At 42.9% G+C, this 20,407-nt stretch overlaps 1 protein-coding gene across 1 annotated transcript; it reads left to right on the top strand.

The window, feature by feature from the left end:
* The first annotated feature begins 4,494 nt into the window (after positions 1–4,494).
* Positions 4,495–12,945, top strand: LOC136445655 (keratin, type II cytoskeletal 2 epidermal-like). Its single transcript, XM_066443783.1, has 9 exons — positions 4,495–5,253; positions 7,993–8,053; positions 8,301–8,396; positions 9,110–9,286; positions 10,495–10,620; positions 11,176–11,369; positions 11,690–11,746; positions 11,993–12,210; positions 12,388–12,945. The coding sequence occupies exons 1-9, from the start codon at positions 4,595–4,597 to the stop codon at positions 12,408–12,410; spliced, it is 1,611 nt and encodes a 536-aa protein (XP_066299880.1). The 5' UTR covers positions 4,495–4,594; the 3' UTR covers positions 12,411–12,945.
* The last annotated feature ends 7,462 nt before the right edge of the window (positions 12,946–20,407 follow it).

Genomic DNA, 20,407 nt, shown 5'->3' with positions numbered 1-20,407 from the left:
TATCTAGTCTCTAAGTCTTTTGACTATTGACTGAGAGAGCCGCCTTTCGTAAAGAGAAATGTGTGTGCGCGCGTGTGTGCATGCACGTGTGTGTGTGTGTATGTTTATGTATGTGTGTGTCTGCGTGTGTGTGCATGTGTGTTCGCGTTACTTGTATCAATCGATCATCTTCTCTACCCAAATAACATTAAGTTGTAACATAGTATGAAAGTCTTATCTTAGCAAAGAAGCATATTGCGTAATTTCCTCTTCAATCAGAATGAAGCCCTGATTTGCATGATTTGATGTTCACTTTTACTTAAATTCTAAACACTCAGTCCGTTGTTACACCTCTAAGATGAAAAATGAAGCTTCTGTATAATTTATGCAAATAGGGTCCTCATTAGCATAAGACACATTCCGTGGTATTCACGGCTATCTACAAACAAAAAAAATGGAGCGAGTTAGAAGAAAACTATTTATAGTACTTATAAACATGGTGGTCTTAAACTGAGAAATTTGCAGTCTGTCGATCTCACACTAAAGGCCTCATGGATTCCTAAATTATGTTTGAACAAGGGATGGTTTTGTTCTAAATTGTTATTCATGTCCAATCCGTTTTTTAGAACAAGTATGTTTCCCTTTGCGCCGCTTGACGTTCGTGACTTTGATTGTTTTATGGAAAAGCCGGCACCCATAAGCTCTTTTTTTTATACAGGCTTGGTTGCGGTTGCAGCTCCGGCCTCCTGAGGGGGGGGGGTAAATCAAGCAACAACTTCTGTGTTTGAACTTACATAATTATACGTATTGACAAAATACCTTTCTTTTCGACAGCTTTTGATACGGGGGGAGTACGATTTCTTAATGATATTTTGGATTCAGAAAACAGATGTCTCTCTTATGTGAATTTCACCTCAAAATTTGGTTATATCTGTGCAGAGTTTCAATGTAGTCAATTAATTTCTGCGATACCGAGCTACTGGAAATCGTCTTTAAGGCAGGCATCCACAGAGCTTAAATTTCTAACAGTTTATAAAACACTTTTTACTTGGGGCCTGGTTAATTCTCCTACATGTAGTCTTTGTAATGAGGAAGAAGAGACAGTCATCCACCTGTTTTGAGATTGTAGAATAGTTGCACGTTTCTGGGCCGAGGTGGATGGCTGGTTCTTTAACCTTACAAATAGTTATTTGCAACTTAATGCCTTTAATAAAGTCTTTGGTGATTTAAGCGATCGTTACCCAGTTCTGTCAAACTTAATTATTCTTTTATGAAAAATTATGTTCTCAAATATCGTGAAAAGACGTTGCATTTATCTGGCTTTATTCTTATGTCTCTTATGTTCAACAATTAGAGTATATCAATGCCAAACTACTGGATAAGACTCAAAAACACCTGGGAAAGTGGGGAAGAATATATACTGCCCTATCAACATAAATCATTCTTCAATGTTATTGATTACCAAGCATGGGTTCTCATAACTATTTGTGATCATACATCATTGTTAACCGGTTTCATGTATCTGTTTTGTGGTTTCTCGTGTGATTCACTTATTGTGTATATGTGCCATGTTCTTATTTTTCTTTGTTATTGATAAAAAGAATGAGAAAAAAAAACGATCCGTCATTTTTTCTTAGTTCTTCTCTTTCAAAGTATTTTTGAGTTAGGCCACAGCAAGTAAATTTCATGGATGACATCCGTAGACTCCAAAATTAATGAGAAAGGGCGAAAAAAAACAAGGTGGGCCAAAAAAAAAGATTTCTATATTTTCAAATGTTGAGATCATAATTCTTGTTAAACAAGAATTGAGGCGACGAAATATGATATCATGACCAACAGGTCTTTTAGTCCTGTATTCACCCAATGAATTAGTTCTGCATTCATTCACATATAATATAGAACCTCCTTGATTCAACAGTAAACATATCCTTGTAGATGTGTATACATCTCAATAGACTAACTACAGCAAATGCAGAAAAGAGCTTGTTGTACCATCATCTGAAGCAACCACACTGGGTATTCATATGCGATGAAACACCTTGTGTATACAGCTCAATTAACTAGACCCCCCCCCCCCCCCATTATTCATATAATGTCCTTGCTAGAACAAATGCAGAAAACAGCTTGTTGTTATACCATCATGGGCAGGAACTACACTGGGTATTCATATGCAATGAAACCCCTTAGACTGTCAACGTTTACGACATATTTGCCAATTTTTGCCATCTTGACCACCGTCGGAGGGCAATGAAATTTCTTGTTTTTTACTTCGAAATCAGGCGAAAATTAATGAGCGCGCTGATGTCATCCATAAAAATTACTTTCTGTGGCCTTAACGCTACTTCGCCTAAATCCAGGATTTCACATATAGATGGGATCTTCTTTAAACGCGGTATTTAATGATGTATGCTAGATGTAACATCAGTAGTACCGCGAGAAATGAAAACCTGACAGACTAACGTGTTCAGAACACTGTCTGAGGAAAGCTTCAATAACCCTGCATTTGAAGATGACGACGTCAAAAACTTTCCACCCCAGAATGGAACAGACTGACCTCGTCAGGGGAGGATTTGAACTACGGTGTTCGCTCGCTGGAACAAAGCGTTGCTGCGACTTGCCCGTGTGGAACTTAACGGGCCGTTTGTCGTGATTTTGTGTACTTAGACACTTTGAGGTTTATATCCTCAGCACTCTCTTCAACCCCAAAAAAGGAACAGTAGCCGCTTTATAAAGGTAATTATCGGCAAGATCATTAAGAGGAGAATTCTCCCCGCGGAAAACGGTTACGCCGCGAAAAAATGCCATCGAAAACATTATAAACCTTTAGGCAATCCACGTTCGGCTTCTTCTCGCCTCTTGGTGCATCTAGATACATGTTAGGACATTACAGTGCATTAGATAATCATGCTATGTGATCGTAATGTCAATTTATAGGAAATTTTATAGAAGAATTTCCTAATACAACACTAGCAACATTCATTCAAGACCTGCAGTATTCCACACAGATAATGATACTCCAGGGACAGATAGTAGTCTGATAACGAAGTCATTGTCCGTTCACGCCCTGGGATGACGCTGCTGTTACAGAGTTCTCATTGTTCAGACATCCCGCCCTGCTTGAACCATGACCCAGGTAAAACCTGTTCTGCTAGAGCTGTGCGCAGCTCATTAAACGTCACCTCGACAGGCACAATGCCCCGTGTAGGGGGCAGCAGTGGGTTTTATTCATTCCAAATTACAGATATGTGAATGGCGAGAGGAAGTTTTATTAAGTGCTAGTGTTGATCAATGGATCATGTTATGTGAAAGAGGGTAAACAAACTATTTCTGTATTAGATACTAGTAACACGTTCCGACCGTTTCCCCCTTCCCTGGTGTTGAGACGGGTCTACGGAGACTATTACAGTAATATATGCTTTTAGATATTCAGATAGTTATTTCATAACTAGGTCGCATCTTCAGTCCGGTTGAAAGCCATATGTTTCAGACCTAACGTTAGGCCCGGTACAGTTTTCACGCCCGTCGTTACTGTGTGCATATCGCCGGAGGCATGGTAATAGTCTTTATCATCATTAGCGCCAACAAAACACAACATACATTAAAACAGGCCATGAATAATTTAGAGGACAAATTCTTAACTGTTTCTTAACCTCACTACACCTTCAAACAACACTGTGAAATCTGTGCATCTCTCCGACTTAAGTTCTAAGTGTAGTTCGATCTACTGTCTCCACAATTCTTCCTCCTCATTAGCTCCCGAAGCAAAATGTTTTGAATGGTGCCTTACTCAGGAAACGTGTATTTTGTTGTGCTGATAATGTAGAAACCTAGTTCATGTATATCATGTAGTGTTACAGACCTGCCCCAACTGTGTGATTCTGACAAGCCCCAAGGCATTGTAGGATTCAGCGACCTTTCACTTGAATAGCTGTGAAAGGGAACAATACGAGAGGACGGCTGACTACACTATACATACTGATGATCCGGTCGCGTCTGGGTCAGACAAAGAAACACGATAACTTGTATAACGTCAGCCGTCTCAGCAACCTGAAGGGAATTCGAGTCCGTTTGTAGACTTTTTGATATCCTTAGAAACCGTATCCGAATGGTGTTACTTATCTATTGATTATTATCACGCTGACGTCAGCATATTGTTACTGTCTCATTTCTATGTCGATGATTAAACATTCTTTGTGCTACATGTTGAATAGATATTGACAGATAAGGAGATGACCAAAAGTGTGCCGTGGCTAGGGCTGGAGTCTCTGATATTTTCATCACCCAGAAGTTGACTTTACAAATTTGGTACAGAACAGTAACAGATTGGGTCAACACTGCTTTATCCTAAGCTACAGATGATTGACGTCTAGTCTGCCATTCATACGATTTTTTCCATAAGATTTATTCTTGGTGTACATGTGTCACGGAATTTGTTCTTAAATACAAATTCATATACACCAAAACAGATGACTGGATTGTTCACGCCGGTCGCACCGCGTAAGCAGCCCCTCCCATCCCGACGCGTCCTCTCACTTTGTTACTGGGTTCCCGTCGGCACATAACGTTGTCGTGATCTGTCTTCCTCAACACTTTCATTGACATCTACGAGTCCAAGATGTCGGCAATTCTCCAGCATAAAGCCTTCAGCAGCTCAAGCTCTGCCTCCTTCTCCAGTTCTGGTGGAGGTCGCGCGGGCGGAGGAGGAGGGGCCTTCGGCGGTGGCGGCGCAAGTTTCGGCGGTGGCGGCGCAAGTTTCGGCGGTGGCGGAGCCCGGGCGAGCTTCGGCGGGGGGGCTCGCAGCTCAGGCTCCTCCAGTTTCAGCATGGGCCGCAGCGGAGGAGGCTTTGGAGGAGGTCGTGCTGGAGGAGCGGGAGGAGCCCGTATGATGGGCGCAGGAAGAGCAGGTGGCGGCGGCGGTGGACGAAGCTATGGAGGCTCCTCCATGACGGCAGAGCAGGCCCAGCAGATGCTCGTCAGCCTGGGAGAAGTCCGCGTGGATCGGTCCGGTGACAAGGACGAGCTGGCCGGGCTGAACGACCGATTCGCCAGCTTCATCAACAAGGTGCGCTATTTGGAAGAGATGAATCGTAAGCTTACCTTGCAACTGGAGATGGTACTGAAGAAGTCGGGCGCAGGAGCACCGGACATCGGCAAGATGTGGGAGGCAGAGCTGAACAACATCAGGAAGCTGATCGAGGTGGTCAACAACGAAAAGAACGCCTTGAACTCCGAGAAAGACGGGCTACAGGGAGAGGCTGCTACCCTTAAAGCAAGGTAAGTTCTCTGTTCACTTGTACAAACCGCACAAAGAATTAATGCGAAGAATTTGTGGGGGGTGTGGGGTTGTGCTGACGGAAGGTACCGGTGTTTAACTTCATACCGGTTTACACGAAGTTCAAAACTACCTGGATAGGTAGCTTTACATTTTTAGCTAAGCATGCCGTTTGTCTGGTGTAAGAACTCTTAGATCAGTTAAAAAATAGTCGCCAAAATCCAGTCATTTCATGCCGCCCACGTCCATGTCTGGGAACAAGACTGGTACTGCACGAGACACGCCCACTTTTAACTCGACCATTTTCTCGCAGAAAGTCTGGCGTGTTTGGGTGTATTCTTTCATCATGATAGCCGCTGGAAACACGTTTGGCCAGAGGAAACATAGTTTGCGCATTTATATTTATGAACATAGTTGACAGGCACATGTTATCTACCCATAACAACCTACGTGTCCAAGTCTATACTCAGACGGCTGACACTGGGACAAATTCTACATGACCTTTGTATAATTATCTTCTTCCGTCACTGGAACCAGCGCACGCACCCTGCATGAATGAGTGGGGCACCTCGCCCTGTACAAAGAGCTGAAAACCGGTTGGACCGAACGCTCCCAGATACTCCACATTGCAGAGGCACTGTGGCATGGGATAGATAGTTGTGTGCAGGGTCAGATAGCTCATTAGCGTCGGTGGGAGAAATTTTACAGTGGATACCAAATGCATGCGCTGCGGAATGCCACACATATCCCATGAGTAATCATTACAACATAGGTCTTACAGAAAATTGCTGCAGACAGTCCTTAGATTTATACGATTTTGGGGGTTGGATTTGTAAATTTCGATAATTACAGTTACTCCATATAGTGCGAAATGGAATATTTTAACATTTGAAGGAAATGCGGCTATTTTATTCTTCGTTTTCGAAGAAGTCAGAAGTCATTAAAGTACACTTTAGCGCTCTATTCATCTTTAATAGCTACTAGAAATTGTTACCGATATGCCTTCTACTGAAACCCAACATGGATAAAAAACTCCACTAACTTTCATCTTTTGATCGGATAATGGGATAAGAAATCAGAAACCAAAATGGAACGATTTTTAGTATCTTGTGCGCTTAAAATCCCATCAAAGGCTCATTTACCATATGGTTTTAAAGCATTTTCTAATTGATTATGTAAATGATGGCTTAGTTTTTATAACTACTATCAACCAATACACTTTTCTTTCAAACCTTCACCATTATTTCACAAGCCCACGAGCTACTGTACATTCATTTAATTTCGCGAGGATTTAATTTCGCAGCAGGGAGAAAATGGAGTGTTCGCGGTGGTTTAAGTTTGAATTTGAAACAATAGTATAGTAGTGCTACGTACAGTCACAAAATGGAAACACCGGCGGCTTTACGAACAGCAAGTGAGAAACCATGATAGCTAAGTGCACGAATTCACACCTACTCGGCAAGGGTGCCATAGACGTCCTGATCATGAATTTCTGTAATAATACTGTACCATTACAGTACGTTGTCATTAGACAAGGGGTTGGACTGGCAAACCGCGAACATAAAACCACCGCGAACATTTTGCATTTACAGTATCTGCCACCGAATAATCATGATCATTCGCGTGTCCAGAACACGAGATACGAGAACCGAAAGTTCTGTGCAGTACCATTAAAAGCCGCCTGGCGGTCCATAAGGGAATTTGTCTTTTGTTTGGCCAATACCTACCAATATACCAAATATCAGAAAGATCCATCCATAACGTCTCAAGGTATGTTGTCCGGCCTGTTATGTGCGCCACTTATAATGAGCCATTATTTCATATCCATGAGAGTGTAACCGTGCCTTGTCAAATTTCGTCCCCGACGCTTGTTGACCCAGGGCCCACGTGGCGCAACGTGCCGGCTCTATTGACAAAGTGAACCTGCTGCCTTCGTTATCGAATATAGAGCCCGCTAAAAGCGAAGATTGGCTAGATCAGCGTTGCGTATAAAAGTTAGAAGAAAAGTACTGAATCATCGGGTCCATGCGGTAGTCTGACAAACCCACCCCCGGCAATAACTCAAGGACACGATCATAAACTACAGACGAAATGAAGCGTTAGTTACCGGGAGGCGGTATAGAAAAAATCATGCCCAGCAGATGGAAACATGTGTAACAAAATGAATCGGATAAAAACTGTGCGTGTTGTTTTGAAAGAACGGTTACAGAAAGACCATTGGCGTATCGACAAGAAGAGAACAAATGTGGTATCTGTGTTCCAAGCATAAGACCAGGTGTTTTCTGTGGAATGTGGTCCGTCCAGTGGGTACAGCCCAGGCGTGTCGTGTCGCCACAGGGACAGTCTTACTGCACTGCTCGTGTCCCCTGATGGACGTCCTGTCAGGGAGACTGTACAAAATCTGCACAAATCCTCGGGGTATCTTTACGGGTCGTTACGCATAAAAAAAGAAAGTTTCTCAAAGAGATGCTTAGGGCAGTATTGGCGAAATCTACATAATATTTTGTATTTACTATAACCTAGTTTTGCATACTTTCAAATGGGACTTATATCACACACGCGCCGGCATGTTAATCAAGTTAACTTGGCTGCTCCTACATGCAGGACACTACTTTGTTCTCAGATTTTTTAAAAGATCTGATAGCTACATGTCGAAAGGCAACACAAACGTCTGCAGATACTAACGTAACTTTCCTTAGTGATGAAGTTTGTGTGATTTCGTTCTCCTGTTGTATCGGCAGCTTTGAAGAGGAGCAGACTCGCAATGAAGGCCTGCGCGATGAGATCACAGCCCTGAGGCCCGTGAGTATTGGCGACACATAAAAATAATAAGTAATAAGAAACCATCTAGGTAGATACTGTTTTTTTTTAAAGAAATGGGTGAATCTGGACCAGGTGTAAACGCGTTCAGGACGCTTCGCCTGAAGAAATGCTTCTTGTAGTTCTGGTCCAGTGGATAGCGTGAAGACACAAAGTTCAAACATACTCACAGTTCAGAGTCAGAGTACAGTAAACTAACATTAAGCTGTTTTATTTGGATTGACCACAGGACGTGGATAATGTGAGCGTTGAACGTGTTGACCTGGAGGCCCGTCTGGACACCATCAAGGCAGAGATCGACTTCCTCAAGGAGGTGTACGCCGCGGTGAGTCACTATACCCCGGATACATGGCTAGGGAAACAGAAAAAATGGTGTGGCGTCGTATGGCGTAACGGCTAGAACATTCGGCCTTCAAACAAGGGAACCCGAGTTCGACCCCAGCTTGCCCCCAGACATGTCTGGGCATGCGCCCGGACGTTGTGCCCACTTAACACAAATTTCCTCACTTCACTCAGGTGTAAATGAGTACCTAGCTTCGGTTAGGGACGTCCCTCGGATAGGACGTTAAATGGAGGTCCCGTGTTTGGGGAGAGCCACACCCCGCGCACGTTAAAGAACCCACCACACCTTTCGAAAAAGAGTAGGGGCATGCTCCGGTGTGCGATGGTCCAAACCTTATAGTATGGTCTGGGTTGAAAATGTGATAGTCACCTGTTATGTCAATCCTATTTGCATTTATAAAGATGTAGTCTTTTACCAATAACACCCGATTCTGGGCTTGCGTATGCCCTTAATCTGCTACTACGGTACGTAAAAAAAGGTCTTCATGCTCTATACAACGGTACCGTAATACATGTACAAAGTTAATATGCCAAATGTGAAAAAGTTTTTCGAGTTTTATCCATCCAAGAGCTTTCTCAAGAGTGAAACCATTAGACAGAAATACGGAGAGAAACAAAGCAGATTCAGGCTAACAACTACAGAAATGGAGACAAGTAGTGTTCTGACTGCTTTGACCATTTGCTATTTGTTATTAGGAGCTGGATGCCCTCCGAGGACAAATCATTGACGATGGTCCTGGTGGGGTTACGACAATTGACGTCGGCGGCGCCCCAGACATCGACTTCAACAGCATCTTGGAGGAAGTGCGCGCCCAGTATGACGCTCTGGCACAGCAGTCTAAGATGGAGTCGCAGGGCTGGTATGACACGAAGGTAAGATTCTCCCCTTAAAGAACAGATACTTGACATTAGCGCCTGCACAGTCTGTAGACCATGTCTGGGTGAGTCCACCTTGGCTGAGGGCGTGGTTATAACCGACGTAATCATGGCCGGAAATGATTCAGCAGGCACGAGCCTGTACTGTATATAATCATTCATGTAGGACGGCTCCCTGGTAAGTCCATGACTACAAACATGGCGGACAAACAACAGGCTGGACCCACAAACTGCCATAATACTGTAAAGAAAACGTCACTAGTTTACCGTGGCCGACAGGAACAGTATGCAGCACACACCTAGTTTGGGTGTGCACACACCTAGTTTGGGCGCACACACCTAGTTTGGGTGTGCACAAAGCTACTTTGGGCGCGTTCACACCGCAAGTTTGGCAGCGCGTCAACACCAGGTTTTGCAGAGGTGTGCACACCGCAGGTTTTGCAACGTGTCAACACCTCAAGTTTTGCACCGCGTCGACACCGCTGCCAAACTTGGTGTCGACGCGCTGCAAAACTTGCGGTGTGAACGCACCCAAAGTAGCTTTGTGCGCGCCCAAAGTAGGTGTTCGTGTCGGCCACGGTACTAGTTCATAGACGAGCATACTGCCCTACCTAACTACATGGAACAGTGTGGAATCCATTTGAGATTGCCATGTACATTGACGCTAGGATTTCGACCATATATAGTTGGGGAAAGCCAATTGTAATGAGGGATGATAAGGAAGGGTAGGATGATATCTCTCATGCAATTAACACAAAGGATTCTGCATTTAGACGGGTTCATCCACGTGGTCTAAGTGTGTTAGTCCGGCCTCGTGGGCAACTGCATTTGCATTGGTAACACGGTATACTGGCTTCGCATAAGTCCGTTCAATACATATTTTGTCTCCATGGATGGGTGGGTGAAAAGCCAGGTTTGGTCACGTTATGTCACGGACTCGTATGTCTCAATCATCTGATATAACATTTATTTCTACATATATACGTCGTGTCTTGGGCATCTCATGGATTCTCTAAACGGTTGCTTCTACTGTATATTTTCCTATGATTTAGGGTAGTAAAAATGAAAAAAAAAAAGTAATTGTTTCCAAACAATCAAAACAATATAATCAAAATGAATTTTTCCATGTGCTTCATCATACACAAATTTGAACTTGTGAAGAATCGTTATCTTCAGAAGCAGTTGATTTATTGGTCCGTGTGCAGGTTCAGGGGCTGACCCAGCAGCAGGGCCAGGCCGGCCGCGGATTGGACGACGCACGCGCGGAGTTGAGTAAGATGACAAGCGAGCTGAGGAGGCTCCAGGCACAGATTGAAGCTGCCAAGGCCAGGGTAGGCTTTCATGTCTTCTACGTTATTGCCGTCGATTACACGCTCACGGAAGATTGTTGTTACTGAACACCCCGTATGTAGGGATTCTAAAATCTATCCGAATTTCTCTAAGCTTACAGACAAAGAAAAGACCATTCTTCTTTTAACTACCAAAAACCCACAAATTATAGAAAAGGTGGGACATTACGTCTTCCATTGCTTACAAAAGAGAAGTCAAACCCTTCACTAGTCACTAGTTATAGACGAGTACGTTTGTAAAGTCTAGTCTAGGCTAGCCTCTTTTACATCTATTTTTTACCCTGTTACATGTATTTTATGTATGTTTTGTGTAATCAGCCCCCGGGCAGGAATTTGCAATAAACTTATTATAAAGGCAGTTGTACCCCTGCTTTCTTTTTCTTATCCAAATGATTCCAGTAAAGGATGTGATTGTCTGTACTCGTGTGGTACTGTGACAAAAAGCGGTCCGCTGAGCTAGAGCTAGAAAGTAGAATCGTGCACCATGAGAAAAGATGAGCAGCTTGCTTAAACCTTGCTGTGTGTGCCTCCATTCAGAATGCCCAGCTCCAGGACCAGCTGACTGCTGTTGAGGAACGCGGCGTGAAGCAACTTGAAGCTAAGCAGGAAGAGATCACCAAGCTGGAGGAAGAGCTGACCACCATTCGCAGCAAGATCAAGGAGCAGATGGTAGAGTACCAGGCACTGATGGCAGTCAAGATGGCCCTGGATGTCGAGATCGGCGCATACCGGTAACAACGCACTTTATCTAATTACTGTAGAAATATATCAGTGATCAAAGTTGAGATCAGCAGCGTATGACTGGAGTAACAACTAGAAAGAACAACGTTTGATGCGTTATTACGTGTGTCATATATGTCGACATTTATAACCTCTGAAACATTGTACTTCTTGAACAAATATTGTACCACCAACGCTAGTATTTTGTACATTTAGTCAGCTACGAAATCAACGTTGAGGAGTTTTATTCCGGGTCCTCTCACTATCTACATGTAAGTGGCGTATAAAATATGACATTCACTGCTATATATCCCACTCTGTGTCTCGGCAGTAAACTTCTGGAGGGCGAAGAGGGTCGTTTCGGACAAGGACTGGCGATGGGCGGCGGGTGAGTAGCACAAGCATTACACAAGGTGTTATCTAATGTGCGATTCGGAGGTGTTTGTTATCCGGTTTTGAAGTCCAATTCTTCTTTGGCAGTTCAGTCTCGGGAGACTACAGTCGAAGTGAATGTTGACTATTGATAGTAAATTAACGGTCCTCAGGCCACGATCATGTACCTCGATAGCCAGGGTATGCAATCGTCAGTGCTACTCCGCTGCATTTCTCACAGCGTCTTGTTCCTATTCTCCAGTGGCGGCGGCGGCGGCGGCGGCGGCGGCGGCGGCGGCGGCGGCGGCGGTTTCAGCGCCAGCAGCAGCAGTTTCAGCTCTGGCGGCGGAGGATTCAGCTCTGGCGGCGGAGGATTCAGCTCTGGCGGCGGAGGATTCAGCTCTGGCGGCGGAGGATTCAGCTCTGGCGGCGGAGGATTCAGCTCTGGTGGCGGGGGAGGCTTTAAGGGGACTATGCAATGTTAGTTGTTGGAGTAATTATGATACCATACGTCCTTGTTTGCGTATACAGCATTTATGTTTATCTCGTTATTTTGTACACCAAGTTTCATTCCAAATACTACGACGAGAGACTTATTCAAACTCAATCTTTACACACTGCTTGTACGATGATAAAGTGATTTTCATTTTCTTTCAGCGTCAGCTTTCGGGCGGACCTGAAGAACGACATTCCCAGCAGCTGATGCCATCAAGTAGCAAAGGTGTTCCGCGCTACATCGCAGTATATCTACCACTTTTCCACTTTGTTTTTTGCTGTTTGCCTCTTCCCTTTACGACCAAACCATGCTGTCCACTGCAGTGGTGATGCGTAGACGCCCTCGCAAGGTTCATTCGCATAGCTGGGAGTTCTATATGACTGGGCTATTGTTAGTTAAGTATAATGTCTTGATATCAATTGAATTCGGTGCAAGCAAAAGTGATTTTCTCGGTAAACTTCGACAATGTTTTAAAGATGTCATTCATTCGGCTACGTGAAACTAGCACAATACATTATTGATAGCTCAAAAGCAATGTAGTTTCAAATACTGATACCTTAGAATGCTGGAGAACAATGTAATAGCGTTAGATTGAAAGATACATTTATAATTAAGTGCGTTTTAGTGCAAGAATAGAACGTTGAAAGCTTTCTACTGCTGGGCGCGTTTGCGTTTTTTCTGTCTCTAGTCGGTTAATAAAAAGGGGCAGTACATGGGAATGCAGGAGTCTTCTTTTTTGTACATCCATCTCGACTTCGTAGGCGTTTTGAAACACAGAATGTTCTCAACGGAACCACAGACTAAGGCTATATGTGCGAGTTATTTACAAAGCTGTTTACTAGGATATAGGTTATAGACATGCTCAAGGGCCATGTACTAGAGCCATTGACTGAGGTATGGGCTAGACCTGTCCCAGAGCCATGTGCTGGAGCAATGGGCATGGACTGGGATATGGATTGGAGACATGCTCCGGAGCTATGTACTACAGTCATGGGTGAGAATAATAGACTAAAGTCAGCTATGCGGAGATAAAGGCGTGACCGAAAATGTCAGGATAAAGTTACTGAGTCTGGAGGCCAGCGGCGGTACAAGTTCAGCTAGTGTAACACTGGGCCATCATCCGGGTTAGAGGTACATGTACCTGTGTATTTCCGACACAAGCAGAACTCTCATAATCTTGAGATGCCGGGTAGAAACACAATCATAAAGACAACGGGAAGAAAGACTGATGTAAACGTCAAAATCCGCAAAGGCAGAGAAATGATAACGTTAGATGTAATAAACAACAATAGACAACAAGTCCATAGGACACAATTCCTCGTGAAGTATTTGTTGTATTTGTAGTGTGGCTATAATAGTTGGCCGTGCTAAATTTCAGGTATGTGTATACAAGGGGTCTTGTTTATAGGTTTGAGGGCACAGACCAAGACACATTGCCGTTGTTCTAAGTATGATTGTGCCATGTTACCTTGGGTGGTTATTTCAGGGTTTGTGGCCAGGGCCTATCGTTCTGCTACTGTAGCATTTGCTATGAGATTGTCAATTGTACAGATCTGACTGTGATTTCTTAGTAATGGGGCCTATCTTTACAAGACATTGTCTAAGTTATATCTATAATGTTTTTTGGCACAGCATAAGGACTATTCAGTTCATATTGTAGGCCGTATAGGGTTGATGTTGCATTTACAAAAGAGGTATCGGAATGTACTGGACTGAGGGAAGACCATTAATCATAGTTAAACGGTTGGTCATCTAAAGCTATTCATATGGATAGTATGGCACTTTATCTAATATTATTGTCAGGTTAAAAGAAAGTTATATTGGGTTACTGCGTTTTGTTAAACCGGGGTATTATGACATATCAGGTGTCTTTCTGTATCGATGAAACGAACATCATAGTTTGCTTGACATAAGGAGCCTTATCACGTACGAAATGCATACGTTGTCTTTATTTGGTTTTGTTTGCTGTTTTGAATATATGTTATATGGACACCCTATTGTTGACTCTTGGCGGGGATGGTTCTGTGTTTGAGGTGACGGCAGCGATGCAGGGCATGATGAGCTTTCCTCTGGTACATGTTAACGTCAGCAGATGTGAATTCCCCAAACCTCACGTCGGCTATCATATACACTGTGGAAATTACATGGGTGACTAGTCAACGACATCGTATCAAGAGGTCGACGAACTGGACAGGGATACAAGGCATAATCCTCGAATAGTTCATAACATCAGCTGTTGTCGCATATTTTATATATATTCAAATAACAATACAATTCCACACACCCAGCAACAGTTGGATAATAACATCAGCTGCTTTCGTATGAAACACACTTAAAAAACAACATCAGCTGTTCTAGGGTACCCGTGTATCTCCCCACCCCTTACCGCACATCCACAATAGATTACAAGATTAAACTGTTCCACAAGCCCATCAGGACAATCCAACTCCGAGTTTTGATGGCCTCCGTGTCGGGTCTAATGCTAGTGCCACTGGGTGAGCTTATTTTGCATGAGTAGCAATGCAAAAAAGACAAAAGATGTGGTCATCAGTTGTCGTCGCAGCCCTATATCACCCCCTCCACTTACCTTAAATGGCGAGTCCGTCAAGAGAGTTACCTCCTTCAAGCTTCTTGGAATTGTGGTCAGCAAAACGACCTTACCTGGTGACCTCATGTTGAGTACGTATTAACTAAGGTTCAACCACGTAACGTTATACACTATAGCTACCTGCGCGCCGCCAGGCGTGCTGCTCTATCCACGGATGTACTTTTGCAAATCTACTCCTTTATTATGAGAGCTTCGAGAGACTTACAAAGCCGGTTTAAGGCCTTAGTGCGCTTTTGTCATTGTCCGTCTGAGGGAAACTTTTCAAAGTCTTCTTTTTTAAAAGTTTTTAAGTCGAAATTCTGAACCGAAGGAACGGATGAACAATTTTATGTTTGATAAACCGTTCGACAAGACCAACAAGATAGGGATGATTTCTGATATATTTACTTCTAAGCACTGTTACTGTGTGAAGAAAGTTGCACCCTCTCGCGCATCCTAGGAAATGACATGTCAGAATACATACCAATGCTGCAAACGGGTCGTGCCTTACATGTAGCAATACACAGCTGACGGGCCAATGTGCACAAAACGATCACAGGAAATGGCGCAAGACATCACCTGCTTGGCAAAACCCCTACAACTGCTCACTCTGTGAACGTACGCACAACTCTGTTTACCATACACCGTCATTTCCAACTTAGATTGCAATTAAGATATCGTGCTAACAGATAATATAAGCCCCTTTCTTGATTCCTCGAAGACTCTCTTCATCCAGGTGTTAATCTTGCACCGTCTATCAATGAAATAGCTCAGTACCGACTTCCCTGAACCAACGGGTACAAGACGATCACAGCAAATAGCGCAACACATCACCCAATATCTGCTTAGCGCAAAACTCACGGCCGGAAATCCACAAAGAGTGTGCGGAATTAGGAGTGCATTTAGAATATTACATTAACGATAAAAGCAGTTACAATGTAAAAAAGACAACGTGCATCATCACGCGCAACCTGGCAGACGATATAATGCCAAGTTACATACCAACGCGACAACAGGATCGTGAGTTCCAGCTGCGAACGTGGGCACAACTCCATTTACAATACTCCTTCATTTGGAGGTATCCCTCCTTCCCGGAGTAACAAACTTTGAGGTGCTAATTCTATACAACAACACAGCGTCTCTGTGGCAGGAGTTTGTCCCACATGTTAAAGAAAAGGGACCAAATACCGCCCATACCACAGCAGTTTATATAGCAATGCTTTTTATAGTTATGTCTCAAAACATCTTATATATTTTCTATCTCTCGTAACCCAATCTACGTGACCCAATCAATCGCAACTGAATCCAGCCTCTTATGACATATACGACCATTTCCTTAAGCTGCATTTAATTCTTTGCGATTGGACGAATGTAAGTTCCATAATGAAATACCGACGACATGCGACATTATAAGAAAATGCTGCAGTAGCAGCGTGTTCAATTATGTCAGTATCGTGGTTTAGTACTAGGTACTAGTGAGAATGACACAATTTGATGCAATTCTTTCAAGTTAGTACGTCCACTATGTGCGGTCATATCATAATATCATAGTATCGCAGGGAAGAGAAATATAATGCATTTGATCGCCCGACTATTGGCCGAGTGTTGGCCGTTGCTCGGAAGCCGTGTCAACTAACTTCAACTTCCCTCTGGTAAATCATTTTTGACCGTGCATAAGTCTCCATCGTTGCGGGGCGCGCTGTGACTTAGGGACTTTTTACGCAGCTTGTTTGACATGCAGTATTTACAAGTTCTTTCGCACACAGGTAAGTTCTTGTACCGCCCTTTCTCAATTTCAAGGGGGTGGGCACTAATTCAGAGCGTAAATCAAAGTTATCTAATTCTAAATATTTTTCCATGGTCATGGTATATGTTGTTTTGCATGTGTAAAACGTTAGCTTGCCAGTATCAATACTCAAATTATGACAGAAAGTTTGAATATACATATTGGTAATTCTAGACCTTAACACAGTACATACTGACTTGCATTGGTGTCACTGGATGAATTACAACAGTAGAACAGATAGGAGTATCCACTATACTCTAATATTTCTTAGTTTTTCTACGACTAGTTGTTATAGAGTTACGTTGAAACAAAAGAGCATCAACTTGTAATGGGTGTCTATCATAATCCATCTGTAACAGGCGTAGCCAGTAATGAATCATACGTACAGATATATCTAACGTAACATGACCAGTTTACGTCCGATTTATTCAAAACGTTATTTATCCTAAAACCGCGCGGACAGAGCCAAATGTTTAACCCATGGGTATAAATGTTAGCTCTTCTACAAGAAAATGCATGGTCTGTAAGTTTTTCTCCGCCTGTTTAACGCCGTGCGAGCATGTATCTATACTGGGGTATATCGTCCACCTCAGCATTTTTCCTTCTAGCGCTATGCTTGAAGAACATAGACCGGAAAAAATGCACAGTAACTGTCGAAAGTAGTCTACAGACAAATGACAGTAAAGTCACTATGTTTATCCCTCCCGCGGCTTGCCCGACGCGATGGAAGAAAACAATTCTTGTATTGTGAATTTCCCCGAAATCAGCAGCACGTGGTGTTCACGTGATAAACGCATGGCCATGATGTTATGCCGTACAAAAATGTATCATCTGAGCGGGGGTCGCTAGGTTGTATCAAACCTTCCTAAAACTGGCAAGAGTTTCAAACCTCGAATCACCATGGATAGTCTGCATATCAAAGAAAGGTTTAACGTCAGCTACTTTTAAAAGATACTAGCTATCGTGTAAGTTAGAAAAACATGATAAAAATACGCGGTGTCGAATTACATATGAAATGCGTCATGCATGACGCTTCCGTGCAACTTGTTGTTACTGGTTCAGGAGTTTATTCTGTTATGTCGCTGTAATCTCCAAGCAGATCTATAGGTTGCATAAAGACCGTATCAAACTGGCAGAGGAAGTACGTTTCGCAGTTGGATACGGTCTTTGCAATCCATTGGGTCTGGTTGGAGACTAATGTCGCTGGACGTAAACCCTTTTAAATGTTTTGTATAAAAGAGAGAGATGGCCGAGGATCATACTTATGACGTTCTTTGTTTCTCATGAGAACAGGCTTTGGCATAATACACCGCGACATGTGGACATGACCCAATCTGGACGTAAACTACTCCTGCACGTAAATAGGTCATGTTACGTTAAGTCTAGAGGAAATCTACCAAGTTCTGATCTAGAGGCTAAATTACTACAATTTCTGAAAACACCAAGTACATTTTTACAAAAGCGGTGTTGCGAAATTTCCATTGGAGAGCTGTCATTTATGGAATCAGTGCCCCAAAGTTCGCATCCATACAAAAGAATTGGCTTAGTACAAGAATCAAATATTCTTAGTAAACACTTTGGAAAAACAGATGAACGAATAAGAGATTTCAGGCTCGACATAGCTTTAATCAACATGCGGGGTTAGGTTACATATTTGCTGCATCAATGAGTTTGCTTGTGTGGAACCACGCGCAAGCCTGCCACCGGGAACTTATCAAATGCAAGTTTATCCAACGTGTTCCAAGCTAGATTAATAAGGTTTGCGGTTTTGGAGCCTCAGTTGATTTAAACAGGCCTGCTTTGTGCCGTGACGTAAAAGGGGAGGGCGTTCGAAGACTCGGTTGACTTCGTTATTTCAGACAGGTTTAATCGCTACATAAACCAACCAAGACCGACGTTTTTATGTGTTTTGTATAGCTCTATGATTCATGTATACAGCAAGTAAGTTTGCGTGACGACTGTTGAATATGTTTTATGTGAGAGTTGCCACTGCGCAATGTCCTTGGATCCAACGTAGCCTTTCTTTATTGCCAAATTTTCCTGGTGACGCAAAAATCAATTAACTGTACACAAATTCATATTTCATTCAGACGACAGCTCTATGCATGAAGTTTGGCTCTTATAGATTTTATTTAGCACCGTTGATGAAAACAAAGATGGCTCACTTCTGGATAACGAGACAATTAAAAATCCGTCCGAAGTTACGAGTATGCCGAAGTTACAGCACCCTCCGTTAGGCTAATATTTGTATTCACCTGACTGTTTGTATGTAACGTTATGTGTAGATGTAGCAGACCGCACGAAAGTCGCTGTACTTTTGTTTGGCAATAAAGATTTCATTATTTGACCAACAATCATGCGGGTTGAAACATATGGTCACCACGGTAGTTGACGTCGACAAAAAAGACAAAAACAAATTCGCTACCTACCCTTTCTTTGTTGAAATGTAGATTATATAGCAACGAGCTAAATATACTGCAAGAGCTTGTACAAACAATATTTCTCTAGTCTGTAGAAAACTAATATTCCTAATGCAATCACCCATCGAAAAACATATCCGATGTTTTATTACTGAAAAGCGAGTTGAGTTTATCTAATATCAGTCAGTTTCAATTATTTTGTGTATATCAACTTTCAACACGTTTTGTTCTGACCTGCGCTATGCCCGGTATGGCATCTGACACCGGATTGGTGGCGTCAATGTTGCGTGCATGGTTAGCGGTCCCGTCTTCGCACGGACACGTGTAGGGCGTGTAGGGTGAGACCCCGGGACCACGTGTCGCCTATGAGCAAAGGAACAAATGTTTCGATTGTATTTTAAACAATAGGCTGTTGATGGGAGGTCTTGAATGGGTGGAAGGTGGTTGGCTAACTACGGTCAAATCTGACTCTTAACCACGCCATAATCACTGCTCCCAGCAAGTCCCCAGCCTACACATGTGTCACCACAAAGCCCTGGACAAATCTCTGCTAACTCATTCCCAACCAAAGTGACTACTGTCAGATCGTGTGCCAACCGCCCGACCTTCGCACATTTCACACGCAACAGAAAATACAGAGAAGCCCTAGTGGCCATATTGAAACTAGTCTACCCGCATATATATATCAGCTAGCAAGTTTTGATTGACGTTGTTGTTAACAAAACATTCATATATCGTTATCTTACATTGTTTTCTTTATGTTACATTTGTGATCCTTTCCAGTTTGGCATTAAAAACATTTTCCTTCCAGAGTGAATACTCTCAACAACGACATGTGCGTTATGTTCATAGGGAACCACTGGAGACGCCACCATAAGATGGAGGCTTTGTTGACCTGCACGGCAATTATGAGTAGGGGTAGAGTACAAATGTAGGTTAATCACGTGGGCACATGTAGTATGCCGATTGGTCGAAAAATTCTTCTTTAGTCGTTTTTGTTGTGTCTCTTCCGAGAATGTGGTTCTGTTACTAAAGCAGAGCGGCCAGACAAGAGTGAACAGTAAGATGTATGCCATCAGCAGCTCTGATGAACACAACTCTGGTCACAGACGGACAGTAACGCTTATTAATAACGGCTTATGGGGGTCATTTAATCTTTTGAAATAATGTTTTGTTGTTCGCTTTACCAGATAAATTATGGAATCACAGACGGTACTGAATAAAAGTAACGAGTCTACTTTAAATCAAACAGGGATACAAAGTAACAGAACATGATTTGTCAGACGTGTTTGAATGAATGTGTCGAGCCACCGTTCAAAGCCATATTATATCCTGCTTTTGTGTCAATGATTGGACATATGATAGATATTCTTTTGCTATTCTTAACT

This window comes from Branchiostoma lanceolatum, chromosome 12 (genome assembly GCF_035083965.1).
Source record: "Branchiostoma lanceolatum isolate klBraLanc5 chromosome 12, klBraLanc5.hap2, whole genome shotgun sequence".
NCBI classification, from domain to species: Eukaryota; Metazoa; Chordata; class Leptocardii; order Amphioxiformes; family Branchiostomatidae; genus Branchiostoma; species Branchiostoma lanceolatum.
Note: the sequence above shows the minus strand (reverse complement) of the source record. Positions and strands in the feature narration are given on the sequence as shown.